The sequence below is a fragment of the Lontra canadensis genome, unplaced genomic scaffold (assembly GCF_010015895.1).
Source record: "Lontra canadensis isolate GAN:19392208 unplaced genomic scaffold, GSC_riverotter_1.0 scaffold31, whole genome shotgun sequence".
Taxonomy (NCBI): Eukaryota; Metazoa; Chordata; class Mammalia; order Carnivora; family Mustelidae; genus Lontra; species Lontra canadensis.
In genome coordinates, this window is record NW_022631025.1 from 3,724,050 (window position 1) to 3,739,379 (window position 15,330).

The following is a 15,330-nucleotide window of genomic DNA, read 5'->3' on the forward strand; positions in this document are numbered from 1 at the left end:
GGGGCTGCTGAAGGGGTTCTGAGCGGAGGAATGGCAGGACCAGGTGTGTGTGTGAGGCTGGATCGTGGGGACCCTGGGTGTACATCCATCTGGGAGACAAGACCCACACCCCGGGAGGCCCAGAAGACACAGGGATGGGAGAATCTGAATGGGGTTTCAGATGTGTCTCAGGGGCAATCACAGAAATAAATTACCAGAGAAATAATAAATATATGACCTTATAAATACACACTCGATAGACCAAGTCTGATGCCTTGGTTGAGGATGGCCAGTCTGTGCTAGGACACCACACTCAGATAACCCCCTAGGGAAATCGCTCATGCCCAGCAGCTCACAACCCAGCAATGTCCCATCCGCCACAGCTGGCATGTCAGCGGTGCTCTGCCATAAGAAAACCCATGAACAATGAATGACCCATGCTCAGTCACACCATTGTGGTTTTGAGAAGGTCACCACGTGGTTTCTCTAGTACTCACTGCTTCTGGTGAGCTTCATTTTGGGTTTAAAATCTTCAGCTACTGTACGTAACCCAGTGTGAAAACAAAATCCCATAAATTGAAAGCATATAAGAACTTGTACAGATTGAAGCCACACAATCTAACATCAGATCTGGAGGCCACCTGCGCTCCTGGTTTAGAGAAGGAAATTTCAGAAAGGTAAGGGATAGGACAGGATTTCTGGCCCAGGATCTAGGACATGTCCATGGGAAAATCCGTTTCTATTTAAGGTTCCAGACATAAAGCTCTGTTATAAAATGCATAATGCTAACAGAATTGTCCAGCGAACCCCACTCGAGCTGTTTTCACAGCAGATTCACCTAAAACAGGATGGCCACGAGCACAGCGAGCCCTTTGAGTGGAGGTTCTGGCCCCATGCTGAGGTTCTCTGCACTTGCAGCTGCTTATACAGATGCTGTCAGCATACGAGTACTGCTTTCTCCTCTGGGGAGAACTCCCTTGCTATCTACATCCGTTCATGAACACACGTATGTGCCCACATGTGCACGAGGGCCTAAACCACAGCTGCTGTGTTTTCTAGGCAATGCCATCACCAGCGTTCCCGACGGAGCCTTCAACGGACTGCCGAATTTGGAAAGGCTTGATCTGAGCAAAAACAACATCACCTCCGCAGGCATCGGCGCAAAAGCATTCAAGGTAATTACACAGTGTGGGTGAGGAGCCTTTGGACCCGGTCTGTGCTGGCAGCAGGGCAGGGAGCGAAAGGAACATGGCTTCACTGTAGCTTCCTCCTAAGTGAAGAAAGTTTCCTTTCTGACATTCCTAAACTCTTCAGGTCTTACCTTGATTCCAGTCTGTTGTTTTATGTGATTCTAGCTGGTTTTTCGAGGTTTTACCCTTAGAGCACCTACAACAGCGAAATGACAAAACCAATGTTTTGAACTTACGGAGCAGTTTCTCCCCAAGCAGCTGAAAACATGTTGAAATATGGTCTCTTAGTACATGAGGTATTTCCAGGAATAAAGGAGAGCTTATCTGGAAACTTTATTAACATTTTCAAGCCAGAAAGTGCTTCATTATTTTGTGCCAAGGGCAAGACCTGATGAACATGTGAGCAGGAGGGGTTCTGGAAACACAAGCAGACGCAGATGAAAATTAGCACAGGGAATGGTGGGGGAAAGGTGAGGGAGAGAGAGGCAACAAACAGCATGGAATAAGCCTCTGCAAGACTTGGGTGTGACTAAAATATTTTCTAAAAAGCAGAAAAGAAGAGGATCAAGGAGTTTCAGAGAAGCCAACACACAAGCAAAAAAGGAGGGGGTCTGCATGTGTAAACAAATACACTCGTGTGCCCTTTTAAGAAGCCCAGTGAAACCTACTACATCCCACTAGGCCAAACTTCATCCCCTTTACGAGCCTTCTTACAAATTCCTGGGCTCGTGTCCCATTCAAGTCGCAGACAGGTTCTTGTCATACAACAGCTGGGAATCACACATTTCCTGCGTTTGATCAGAAAGACACACAGGAAGCTGTCTCCTTTTCTTGTTTTGAGATCCTTTGTCCCATTCCCAAACTGCTCAAGTCTGACGGAGTGCCCTGAGGTGAGTCACCCGTGCGGCCGCCCACCGAGGTGGGGCCGGCACTCCGGTAGACAAGCACACAGCTGCAAACACCGGCGCGCACCCTCCGACAGACTGTGCGGGTGCCGCAAAGGGGCAGCTGCTGGTCTTTGCAGCACGCCATTCTGAAGCACTCACCCCATGATCAATGCCCTTTTATGACTGTTCCCACTAGTCTAACTATAAACTGAGCTGTACAAGTCCATGGTGGCTGATTTCATTGCCGGTATCCCCAACAGATTCCGCTTACTGCACAATCTAACGTTGTGTCTACTGCTGAGAAGGTGGAAACCCAAGATCTAGCAAAATCGGAGTGGTCCAGCAGTGACAGGGGCTTTCTCTTGCTCACGAAAGCCGCGGGTCAGAAGCAGGGGAGTGGCAGGAGAGGACACAGCTTCCGTGGGCCCGAGGCAGAGCAGGCAGGTTCATAAGGCAAGTGGCGACTGCACTCTGAAGGACTGTATATCTGTGACCGTGTGAAAAGGTAATCCTGACATTTGCTTTTCAAGCTTCTGAAGAAGTTAATGCGCCTGAATATGGATGGAAACAATCTGGCAGAGATTCCTTCAGAACTACCATCTGCATTAGAAGAACTTAAAATCAATGAGAACAACCTGCAGGCTATCAATGACGAAAGCTTATCAGGTACTTAAACTTCCAGTTCCTGGGTGTCCTATTCTAGCCTGTCTTCTGCGGCCGTGCAGGGACTTTATGGGCACTACCGCCGTAAGGATAGCTGGTGAGTTTCTCAGGCCACCTTGCCATTTAAGTTCACGACATTTATTTTCTTCTTTTGTGGTGGACTCTGGACCGAAATGAACAACTGAAGTTGTCATACTGTGAACTCGGCACAAAACACGCAGCACGTTAGCTTTTCCCAAACGCTAGCCAGGGTCTGTGGTGGGATCATGTGCAAAGACAGCTAGTGTTGCCTTCCACCTTCCCAGCAGTCTAGCAGCACCTGAGGTACGGGTTCCAACACCTTCTACCTATTGGAAATATTTTTACGTTAATGTTGATAACCCAAGACTAAAAAGGAATAAAACCATTTCACTATTTCTTTTCACTCCCAAAAAACTTCATAGGAACAAAACACTTCTGGTGATGGGAGAAAACACAATAATACCAAGAAATGCCAAGTCTGAAAATTACAGTTATGGAAATACTCTCTTTCCAGATGGACTGCAGGGTACACATGAAAAACATCAGTAAACACAAATGGTGATGGGCTTTGTCATATGGAAAAGACATTAGAAAGTACAATTTTTAACTGTCAGGTGAAGCAGCGCCGAAGGAACATGTAGATCAGCACCCTGATGGGCTGAGTGTGAACCACACGTGAGGTCACCTCTGGCCGTATTCTCAAGAGGACGTGTTACAAAACAGAAGCCCCTCCTTGGAAGGTGTGAACACACGATCCTGGCCGCTGCTTCTCCACACGCTCCCTCACTCCCATCCCCAAAGTCCAAGCACCATGGAGGCCTCGGCCACAAGGAGGGGCTCAAGTCACTGTGCCCAGAGAGCTTTGACCCTCTGTGCTAAGCCCACTGCCCGGATTGGCGAGCGGCTGGCGGCAGGCAGCAGGCAGGGTGTGCCCGTGTGCAGCCGCCACCACTGCTGGGAATCTGCCCTTTCAGGACTGGAGCCCCCGGCTTGACCGTCAGGGGCCTGCTGTTCTCCCATGTGGCAGGTCTTCTCGCACGACCCTTCACATTACAGACAGTTCCGGGTAAAAGGGGAGAAGGGATGCTCCAGGGAGAGAAACAGCATGGGCAAAGGTATGCGGAAACAGGAGGATCCAGATGCCACGGGTGTGCTCGTAGCAGGCCCCCACTCTGGACACTTTGGGACCGTGCACCCCCATGTCCGCGACCGGCCATGTTGCTCCCCACCCCACCATGGGAACGATTTCCTACCAGCTTCCTGCGTATAAACCCTCATTCTACTGCATCTAACCTCCTGCAATCTTCTCTAGCTCCGCCCTGTCCCCCGTCACAGGAGCACACATCCTATGTTTCCTACACAGATGATGTATACAGAAACCAGAGAGTACCTGTGTGTGCCATGTCTCTCTCTCATGGGGTCAACACTGGCCATTAGTCTACCTTTATTATCTGTTTTCGACGAGAAAACTTCCATTACATTCTAAAACCTCAACTGGATTCTTAGTATCTTTGGTTTTGGAAATCAAAGAAAATATGAGAAAATGTGACCACTTCTCTGCTTATTGCCTGGGCTCCCTACTTCCTTCCAGCCCTTCAACTAACGCTAAAACAACTGCCAGGTTCGTGTTTTGTCATGCTGTCCCTGCCCAGGGTGCCTCGCTGCCTGGAGAGGAATGCCAGACCTTACTATCTGGTGTATGAAGGGCTTGCAACCCTCCAGCAGACGGTCCACCCAAGGCAGGCCTCGCTCCTACCACTGAGCACAACCATATGGGTTTTTACCTGTCCATGTTCACCTGGCTGCCTTGGCCTCCCATTTCTACCTACGTCTTCCTGTCCTTGGGAGCCCAGCCCCACCCACATGTCCACACCACCCCTGTGGTCCTCCGCACCTGTGATCTGCATTCCTCATGGTCCTGTCCCTTGCTCATGCTTGGACTATGTCTTATTTCTCTAATGTGCTGTACAGAGAGCATTCAGAGCAATACCCATGACTTGAGTTGAAGATGAAACATTCCTATTCTAGAAATCTTGGCCACTGAACAAACTCCAAAGTTACACCCTGAATGTCTGACTCAGATGCCTCTGGGTACCATCACTGCTGCGCTGTCCATGCTCCTGGAGGATTCCAAATGATCTGGGTCATACCACTCCTGAGGCCAGCAGAAACGATGCAGAAAAGCTTGTTTGTATAAAGGCCTTTCTTGGTAGCTCAGTCTCAGTGTGTGGAGAATTCTTGATCATTCTCCTTTCCAAACATCCATTTGGCTGCACTATCTGCCAGGAAGTAAACAAGTATGATGGGAATTCATTGCTGTAACTCCCTTGTTCAGAGGCTGACATTTGCCAGGCAGAGTGCTCCCACACTCCCCCAGCACCCCCAATTATGCTGCCATGCCATAAGCACATCCACATCTTCGCAAAGGCTTTAAGTGACCTCCACAATCTTCTACTTCTACTGTGTCCTGAGTCCCCGCTTGGCCGCCACTACCCCTGTGCGGAACCCCACTCAGCTTCTGTTCCTTAGCCATTCCACAGCTCGGTGACTTCTCTGCAGGTGCACCTCCCCCCCGGACCATGCGTCCAGCTTCTAGTCCTGGCTGAGCTTAGCATCTAGGGTGTGCAGAGCACTTACAAGAAGGCTCTGCATGGGGAATGCCAAGAAAGCAGCAACATTCACCCTTCAAACAAACTGAACATTTCACAAGATGTTTTGAAAGATAACGAAACTCCATGGTTCTTTGGTTTTTCTAATATTCTGAAAATTGTATTTTATTTTTCATAGACCTAAATCAACTGGTCACCTTAGAGCTGGAAGGAAACAATCTCAGTGAAACCAATGTGAATCCCCTGGCTTTCAAATCTTTGAAGAGCTTATCCTACCTGCGTCTTGGAAGAAATAAATTCAGAATTATACCACAGGGCCTTCCTGCTTCTATTGAGGTACCTGTATCTTTCTAACAATGTTTTACATTTTTAGTACAGTACACTTCAATAAGACAAACAGTATTATTCTAAAACATTGTTGTGATGTAGAGTCCGTTTTGGTGCCATACACTCTGCTATAATTTGAGCACAGCTGTTTCTTCAAACAATACAAAATTATGAGTCAAAATTGTAATTACTAGTGGAGACCTTTGATAAAGTGACAGTTGGTTTTACTGACAGCTCTTAGGGAGAGAACGGGGAAGATGAGCTGAGAATTTAAACAGAAACTACAACTTGCAAGATAGTTTCCCAGTTCTGCCCAGCCCCCACCAAGGCCAAGCACTGCCCTTCCCACCCAGGACCCAGGAGTGTGGCCTTCTTCACTGCAGCAAGGAACATATGTCACACACTCTGGGGCCCTCACTGCCCAGCGCATGCCTGACTTCCAGCCCTGAGAGCAGAGTTCTGGCAGACCCAGCTGGGCCCAGGCTGACTGTTCCAAACTGTTCCCCCGCATGCAGGGTTACTCAGCAGGAAGGCAGGACGGAGCTTCCCACAGCTGTGGGTGGGCCCGCTGTGCCAGCAGAGCCGGCGGCCTGGGTCTGACGCGGAGCCACAGCACCTCCTCTCCTCATCCTCCTATCTGCTGATCAACATATCAGTTTAGAATTTATCCAAATTGTAAAGATTGGGGTTCCAATACTAGGCTTTATGTCCGAATCTCTTGGATTCTAAAGAAATACGGATTCCATACCCTACCCCAGACATCCTCAACTAGGTTCTTTGGAGGGTGGGGTCAGTAATTTGTAATTTTTTAAATTAAGACTTTAATACCTAATGTACGCACATAGTAAAACACACACAAGCTGAACAGTATGGAGGCGCAGCATGTCTCCATCTGGGTTTTCTCTGCAGACGGCCCCTCTCACTGGTATGGGGGGCAGCGTCCATGCATATGCATGTGCTCTGACCCCTTCCAGGGCCCTGCTTCCCAGACACAGAGTCTAGCGTATGGATGAGTGTGCTTTAACTGTAGTGACTTTAAAAAGCTCACAAGTGATTTTAATATGCAACCAAGTTTGGGAACCACTGATCTGGTTCACCTCTAAATATGTATGAAGTTAAAAGCAAAAAGCTAAAAACTGCTTTACTCCTATCTAATAAACACCAAAATTAAGTGAAAAGAAGGGAAAATTACTAGGAATAGAAAGTTACATTGAAGACACATACCAATGTCTACTTCCAAGCTTAAGTGAAAACTTCCACTAATGTCAAATGAATTAACTTGAAGGCAGCTCACTGTTGAAAACAATAGCTCTAGCAAACTTTACCCCAATGTTAAATGAGGGTTCTTAATTAACTATAATACAAGCAAGTCTAAAACCCTGACAGGTAGCACAGACTGGTGAGAAGTGGCATGCCCTAGAGCTGGGGGGAAGGTAGGGGGGAGACACGTGTCTCCTGGGCAACCTCTCTCCAGGCCCGAGTGTCTCCACTACTGAACAGGGATGATCATTTCTACCAATTTTCTAGGGTTTTGAAACCCAAATGAGGTAATTTACATGAATAAGTTTTGTAAATTAGAGAACTTTATACAGTTAGTATCATATGCTGTACTTTGCAAGATTTTACAATTAAAAAATTAATTGAATTCCATGACCATGAAAGATGGTACATTTTATTTCACTAATTAGATGGGACAACTTACAACAATGAATTCACTTGGAAGAGCAGCAGAAGACTCTCCAGATAATACTAACGAGAATAGTCCACAGCACCATTGCCATTTCTGTGAAGCTGAATATATGTACCAACCAACAAAGAAAAATAGCCTTTTCTCTTAATTATAGGAATTATACCTAGAAAATAACCAAATTGAAGAAATAACTGAGATCTGTTTCAACCACACCAGAAAGATCAATGTCATTGTGCTACGTTGTAATAAAATTGAGGAAAGCAGGATCGCTCCTCTGGCCTGGATAAATCAAGAGTGAGTAGACGCTGCTCCTTGCCTTTCCGCGACAGTTTCTTCCTTCTGCCATTACTGCCCAGGGTCTGAATGCGGGGAAGTGAACTGAGGGACGGCAACCCTCCTTTGCGAGCCGGCCCCTCCCCAGAACCCGGCTATGTGCTTGGGGCTTGTATCGTGGATGGTGTTGGGGTGACCATGGTCACTGCTGCTGTGTACACCCTGCCGTGAACCCAAGCAGTGAGGGATCTGAGGCCTGTCCACCTCACAGGGGGCTGTGCAGTAGAAGGAAGGTCATCTCTGCCCCCTCCAACCCCACCCTGCCATGGGACCAGCAGGCTCCCCTGTCCTACGCCGCACTGTCTTCATTGCTCCAAACCGTTCCTCTATCTCAGGTCTTATAGAACAGACCTAACGGTGCTTGGCCTGACCGGGAAGGTTGGAAGCAGGGCCCATCCTCCCGGCAAGGGTGCAGGGTGGGAGTCTTGCCTGTCAGAAGGGGCAGGGTGGGCTGTGTGGTGAGGGCACGAGGGATCTGGGTGAGACAGAAGGAAGAGGCATCTTTCAGGCGCGGGAGAGAGGGATGAAAGGGTGTGGAGGGCCAGCCAGGCCCAGCAGGATGTGGTGGTGGCAGGGCGACTCGGAAGCCACAAGGGAAGCTCAGAACACAAGGCCCCGCACGCCAGGCCATCAGGGCCAGTGTGGAACAAGAATGCAGATTCCACACCACCACCACGTCCTTGCTGGCACCAGGGGCGAAGGCGATTTCAGGGAGAGGCAGCTTGATAACGGCTAGGACTTCATTCCCAATTCACGTTTGACCCTAGAGATAGTGGTTCTTTCTGAACCTGGCACTCCTTGTAGTAGAGTGGGAGCCGTGGTGCAGTGCCCAGGAAAGAGCAGGAGCCTCGCGGCTGGATGGGGCAGGCCACCACACAGTCACCCTCAGTGGCAGTGGCAGGAACACGGCCGAGCATCTCAACCGGCCCTGTCAGCCCGGAGCTGACAGTCCCTGCCTTACACTGCACCCTGCTCCTTCTCCTTTGCTGCAGAAATCTAGAGTCCATCGACCTCTCCTACAACAAGCTCTACCACGTCCCCTCCTACCTGCCCAAGTCCCTGCTGCACCTCGTGCTCCTCGGGAACCAGATCGAGCGCATCCCCGGCTACGTGTTTGGCCACATGGAGCCAGGCCTGGAGTACCTGTACCTGTCATTTAACAGACTCTCGGACGACGGTGTGGACCGAGTCTCCTTCTATGGGGCGTATCATTCTCTGAGAGAGCTGTTTCTGGATCACAATGACTTAAAATCTATACCACCTGGGATACAGGAAATGAAAGCACTACATTTTCTGAGGCTGAACAACAACAAGATACGGTAAATTTTGGCTTTTTCAAGTATCGATTTGAATTGCTGTGGCTGACAGAGCATATGATTAAACAACCATGACATGATGTCTGGGATTTACTTCTAAGGGGAAAAAGAACAAGAGGTCACATTAAACAAGACTGGCAGATGTCTGCAGGTACACGAGGATTCATCATAGCTTTTCTCTACGTGTATCTATGTTTGCAAACTTTCACAGTAAAACCCCTTTAGAACAGAACATTACTGCGTACTACTGGGAACCCAGGAGGTGGACGATTATGCTGCTTCTACCCCCGTGTGTAATTTTATTTTATTTTATTATTTTTTTAAGATTTTATTTATTTATTTGACAGAGAGAGATCACAAGTAGGTAGAGAGGCAGGCAGAGAGAGAGGAAGGGAAACAGGCTTCCTGCTGAGCAGAGAGCCCGATGTGGGGCTCGATCCCAGGACCCTGGGATTATGACCTGAGCCGAAGGCAGAGGCTTTAAGCACTGAGCCACCCAGGCGCCCCCTGTGTGTAATTTTAAAAACTCTAATCTGTAGAGAATAAAACCTAAGTATACGCTAAAATCGGAACTGCTTCTATCTAGATTTTTTCTGAAGGTAAAATTCTGAATAAAATTATTGAGACTCAGCTTCTCTCACTTTTGGGGACACAGTTTCCTGTCTGCCTAGAGAGCATTAAGTTCTCAAGGATTAATCTGGAATGTGTCGGTGGTAGTGCAGTCATAGGCCAATCCCTGAGGTGCGATCCTGTCCCTGAGGAGTATACCCCTTCCTCTTTTCTCTCTCTACAATCCAAACACAATTTCCTAAAAAGCATAAGGGAAGAATCACGGGTATATATGCAACTCATGAATCACTGAGCAGTGCATCAAAAACTAATGAAATACTACACAGTGGCTAACTGATGATAATAAAAAGAAAAAGAGTCACGGGTGTTGAACAGTGTAGGGAGAGAGGCGGAAGTGGGGAAGGCTTTGTAACATTCGGTAAAAAGCTGCTTGGCTAAGTACATCATAGGCTGTGGCTGGGCTTCCTACTTACTGCACAGGGACGCACACGCCTGTCCCACTTCTGGTGGGATTCAGGTGGTCACAGTCTGGAATCTCCATTAATCCCTTTCTCCTCCCCTCTGAACCAATGGCTGATTGAGTGCTGCTTGAAACTCTTATTTCCTGAGGGGCAACAAAATAGTGCCTCATTCTTTTTGTTACCCTTTACACATCTGTTAGCAGGAATTCCTTTGTAAAGGATACTTTTTTTATCCTTTATCAGTTAGGGTCACTTTGTTATTACTCTGAAAGGTAAGACAAATGCCCAGTTTCTTTCCTTTAAATGTCCAATCAGACCAAGAAACTGGCTACAAATATCTAACCATGTGAGCTGATGGATATTAACTAAACTTAATGTAATGATGATCATTTTGCAATATATACAAATATCAAATCATGTCGTATACCTTAAACTAATATCATGTTGTATGTTAATGCTGTCTATAAAACTGGAAAAAATGATACATATGTATTAGGTATGAATGGAAAAGGACTATACAATATATTAAAATGTTAACAGAGGCTGTCTCAGGAAAAAAACTTGGTGCCTAACTGTTTGTTTTATTATTTTGTTTTTGGATTTCTTTTTCTGGACAATCAATTTTAACTTACGGGTTTTTGTATTTGGAATGTTTTAATCAAGTATAACTATTGTTCCTAAACCCCACTCCTTGGTGGGTGGTAGCCCTCTGTGGGTCCTGGGCGGTGGACTTCTCCACCCCTACTGTGCACCTGTGACAGCCTTCTTTCAAAGGTCCCCACGTTGGGGCGCCTGGGTGGCTCAGTGGATTAAAGCCTCTGCCTTCGGCTTGGGTCATGATCCCGGGGTCCTGGGTTCGAGCCCCGTGTCGGGCTCTCTGCTTGGCAGGGAGCCTGCTTCCTCCTCTCTCTCTCTCTGCCTGCCTCTCAGCCTACTTGTGATCTCTGTCAAATAAATAAATAAAATCTTTAAAAAAAAACAACAACAAAGGTCCCCACGTCTCCTTCATGGGAGCAGCATTCACATCACACGCCCCAGACTGGGGACCAGGCATGTTCCCTTCTAAAGTGGTGTTACAGTTTCGCGGCCTTGCAGTGAATTGCCAGGAAATACGCATTTTGTAAAGAAAAAAGAACAGGACTTCATACTGATGGTCCCAATTCTAATTTAACCATATAGAGTATTCTGTTTTACATTTGTTTATCTCAGACTAGGAATCTAGGTTCCCCGTAACGTTAACTAATTATCTTACAATATACAAATAATAGTTTCAAAGTAAGAATGCCATTATCACAACAACAAAAGTACTGAATGAAGTATACGGTGTTTTAGGGAACTCTCTATTTGTCTTTAAAATATGATCCTCGAGGACATGTGGCAGAAGTATAGTGGTTTTCGAACTCTGGGACAACATGTCAATGACCTGACACTCTGATAAGGGTTTTAGCTGGTTTTTGGTTTGTAGGAAATTCTATTTCCTATTTAATATTATTTTGACTATGTTAAATGTTTATAAAATTCTAAAGTCAAAACTGTAACAAGGTATATGAAGTCTTTCTTCTTTGCAGGTCCCATATGCGATACTCCATCATTCCCCACAGGTTAATTCTTTTAAAATTAGTTGGTAGTATCCCCCGTATTTCTTCTTGCAAATATAAGCATACGTGCACACATTCATATTCCCCACCCATCCCACAATTCCCACACGAATTATGACACAGAAAGATTTTTTTCTATTTTTTTTTTTTACTCAGTATGTCCTATCACTCTTTACCAATATACAGAGAATTTCCTTAGTCTTTTTACAACTGACCTAATATTCCATTATGTGGATATTTTATTTAACCAGTTTCTTAGACACCTACTAGGTTTCCTGTCTTCTACTACTACAAACAATCCATAAGGCGTAACTTTGTTTGGATGGCATTTTATATTTTTCTGACCTAACTCTGGATGAGGTTCCTAGCTGAGTGAAGGGAGATGCTGCCTGGTCCCTGGTCCTGGTCCCTCCCTCCAAGGACGGGGGTCCCGCACAGCCCCAGTACCAGACCACGTTAATGAGCTTATGAATGTTTCTGTGTGAGGCAACCCTTGTCAGTGGTGCTGGTGTGGCAGGACACTTGCAGTTTGCGTTTCTCTTGTCATTAATGAAACTGAGCACCTCTTCATGTTCCCATGTCATTTCTTTTTTTCTTCAGTGAACTTGGTCAGCCAGGCATTTCCCTCTCTTCTTTTTCTGCCTGGGTTTTTAAGAAGGCTTTATACATTAGCCCCATTATTGCAAAAAAAAATTCTCCTAGTTTGTCATGTCTCTTAACTTTGCATTTTTAAAAGATCTGTAGTCGATTTACTAATCTTTCCTTTTAGTGTTTCTCATTTTTGAGTCAAGGGAGATTTTTTTTTTCCGTTCCCAGGTTATACTTTATTCTACTCCTATGGCTTTATTTTTCACATCTTTGACATATTTGAAATTTTTTCTAGTGTATAAGAAAAATATCCAATTTTATTTTAGGAACCAAAACATTTTAAAACAAATGTACAATTTAACTCCTGCTGACTTGTATCATCTATATTTCCTCAGGAGTATTCTTCCAGAACAAATTTGCAATGCTGAAGAAGATGGTGATTCAACCCTGGAGCATCTTCATCTTGAAAACAATTTTATTAAAACAAGAGAAATATCATCCTATGCATTTTCGTGCATAAGATCATACTCAAGTATAGTTCTCAAACCACAAAATATCAAGTAATTCCAGGTTTTTGCTCACCACTTCTAACCTGTCCTCTTACATTTGCGGCAGCAGCATCTGTCAATGACAAGTGAGACCCCACCTGACTTGCCACCCCACAGAGAAACAACCAAAACATGTCCCACCTTTCCTTCTCCAGCACTTTTAGTCAAAGTTTCAGCTTCACACTCCAGAAAAGAAGTCCTCTCCCTGCAAGCTTCTTTACAGAACAGGGTGTTATTCACTGTTCACTTAGACTGGGAAAATCCAGAGCAAAATAAGTAATGACCTTTACAACTGGCCTGAGTATTGCTATTAGCTGGGACCCTCAAAGTCCCTTTAAAAATCATTTGTGTTATGGTTCAAGAGCAAGAAGTGTACGACAGGAAAAAATAATAGCTGGAATTTATGAATTAGTGTTCTGTTAGTAGTCATTTTCTATAAGATCCTATGCTACAATTATTGTATAATATACTTAATGATTGGCTTTGCTCTAATTCTTCTGATAATCACACATGTGAAATTAAAACACTACTGTCACGTAATTTCCTGGTTTTGAGAATTGTAGTATGTTTACATACTGGTTTTTAACATTAGAGGAAGCTGGGAGGAAGGTATATGTGAACTTTACACTATTTTTGAAATTTTCTGCAAGTCTAAAGTTTGTGTCAGTCTAAAAAAATTTAAGAATATGCTCATTATTCTTTATTCAAGATCAAAAGATTTTATGGAAAGTAGTGGAGTTTGTTTAAAAGATACGAATTGTCCTTGCTACAACCTTATAAATATAAACCTAAGCACGCATTTTTGAAAATTTTTGCTCCACTGGTCATTGTTAGCACCTGCCTTCTTTGCCCTAACGTGTTCACAAGTATCCTTTTATTCAGTTCAGTTTAACATAAAGCTCTTAGCATTTACTATGTACTAGAACCTACCAAAACCATATGGTATTAAAATTTTCATTATGTAATGATCTTTTGTCATTATTTCTAGACTCATTTATAAAGGACACATATAGAAACTGTGTTGACTTCTCTTGCTGCTCTCAGTTTTGTGTCTGCAAAACACGAGACTAGCTTATACTCGGGTCACTCTAACTTTTCAAACTTCAGTGACCCCATCTTGCAATAGTTGTCTCCCCACCCGAGGGAGCTCCCAGCCTGACTTCACAGAGAACCAGAGAGCCATGAGAAACATCTGCAAGTGTGGCATGCAGGTGCATGCACTTATCACCGACCTTCCAGATCAAGGTGCTAGCCACCAGCATAGTCACCAAAGCTAGTTCCTGAGCAACTTTCCAAGATGTGAGTTTGATTTTATACCACTTGAACTAATTCTGTTTATTTATTATTTTTTAAAGATTTATCTATTTATTCGAGAGCCTGAGAGTGAATGCATGGGGTTGGGGGCAAAGGGAGAAAATCTCAAGCAAACTCCCTGCTAAGTGCAGAGCTCGATCTCACGACCCTGCCATCACGACTAGAGCTGAAACTGAGTCGGATACTCAACTGACTGGGCAACCCAGGCGGCCCTTATTTATTTATTTATTTTTATTTTATTTTTAAGTAACTTCCACACCCAGTGTGGGGCTTGAACTCACAACCCTGAGATCAATAGTCACATGCTCCATGGACTGAGCCAGCCAGGCATGCCAAGCTAATTTTATTTCTAAGCCCTTCCTTCTAAGCATCCTCTTGTAATAGCTAGGATTTTGATATTGTAACATGAACAATAACAATATGATGACGGCTGTTAGAATCAGGGCAGGTGGCTAAGAGCAGAAGCAGAATCTTATGGAACAAAAAGTTGAGATTTATAACCAGTTAAGAAAAGTAGGAGCATAATTAACTTAAACTGGCCAACTTGAACGTAAGAGACAATTAAAACAAGAAGATACAGTCACTCATCCCTTTAACAAGAACCCTTCCATTATACTTCCTGCTGTGTGAATATAAATGCACTGACATAATCATTTAAGGAGCTAGGCAGCAAAGTGTAAGGTGAGTCAACAGAGTTTGCATGCTGGGACAATGCTGATGGATACTGAGCCATTTCTCCAACTGACTTGAACCTGTGTTCCAGATGCTGTTGTAGAGAGAGACAGAGATGAACAGAACTGACAAAGTCTCTGCTCTCTGGGAACACACAGTGTGGTAGGGAAAATAAGCAGGATATCAGACAGACAGTCACATCAAGGCCAACCAAATGCAACGAAGTCAGCAGAACAGGGTGGTGATGTGGTGAAGCTGGGGTCCTTCACTCCCAGATCCTGGGTCTCGGGACTGTGCAAGCCCCATCACCCACACTGAGGTGCTTCTTCCAATGCAGCTGTGGAGTGACCCCAGGTCCTGGTGTACATGAAGATCCCACTGTACAAATGGGATACCCTGACAGGAACAGAATCTCTAGAAAGGCTGGAAATCAGAGTGACTGAAGGAAGAATTGCTTCTAAGTTGGAAGACACTTTTATTTCTGATTTTATAACTTAAAATATAAAATATGTCTAGCATTGAACTTGTTCAGCCTTGAAATTTCATCATGTCCTGTACAGGAAG

The 15,330-nt window shown here is 45.1% G+C and overlaps 2 protein-coding genes and 1 long non-coding RNA gene across 4 annotated transcripts in view; 2 read left to right on the forward strand and 1 right to left on the reverse strand.

Annotated features, from left to right (window-relative positions):
• Positions 1-13,205, forward strand: part of ECM2 (extracellular matrix protein 2) — a 32,866-nt gene extending 19,661 nt beyond the window's left edge. For both annotated transcript variants that reach the window (XM_032866461.1, XM_032866462.1), the window contains exons 5-10: positions 1,039-1,154; positions 2,587-2,722; positions 5,528-5,685; positions 7,521-7,660; positions 8,692-9,018; positions 12,628-13,205. In XM_032866461.1, coding sequence (XP_032722352.1) covers positions 1,039-1,154; positions 2,587-2,722; positions 5,528-5,685; positions 7,521-7,660; positions 8,692-9,018; positions 12,628-12,796 — 1,046 coding nt within the window. In that variant the 3' untranslated portion in view covers positions 12,797-13,205. The remainder of the gene's footprint in view (positions 1-1,038; positions 1,155-2,586; positions 2,723-5,527; positions 5,686-7,520; positions 7,661-8,691; positions 9,019-12,627) is intronic.
• CENPP (centromere protein P) overlaps positions 1-15,330 on the reverse strand; it is a 225,779-nt gene that overhangs the window by 59,630 nt on the left and 150,819 nt on the right. The window lies entirely within an intron of this gene.
• LOC116872946 overlaps positions 1-15,330 on the forward strand; it is a 175,334-nt gene that overhangs the window by 58,068 nt on the left and 101,936 nt on the right. The window lies entirely within an intron of this gene.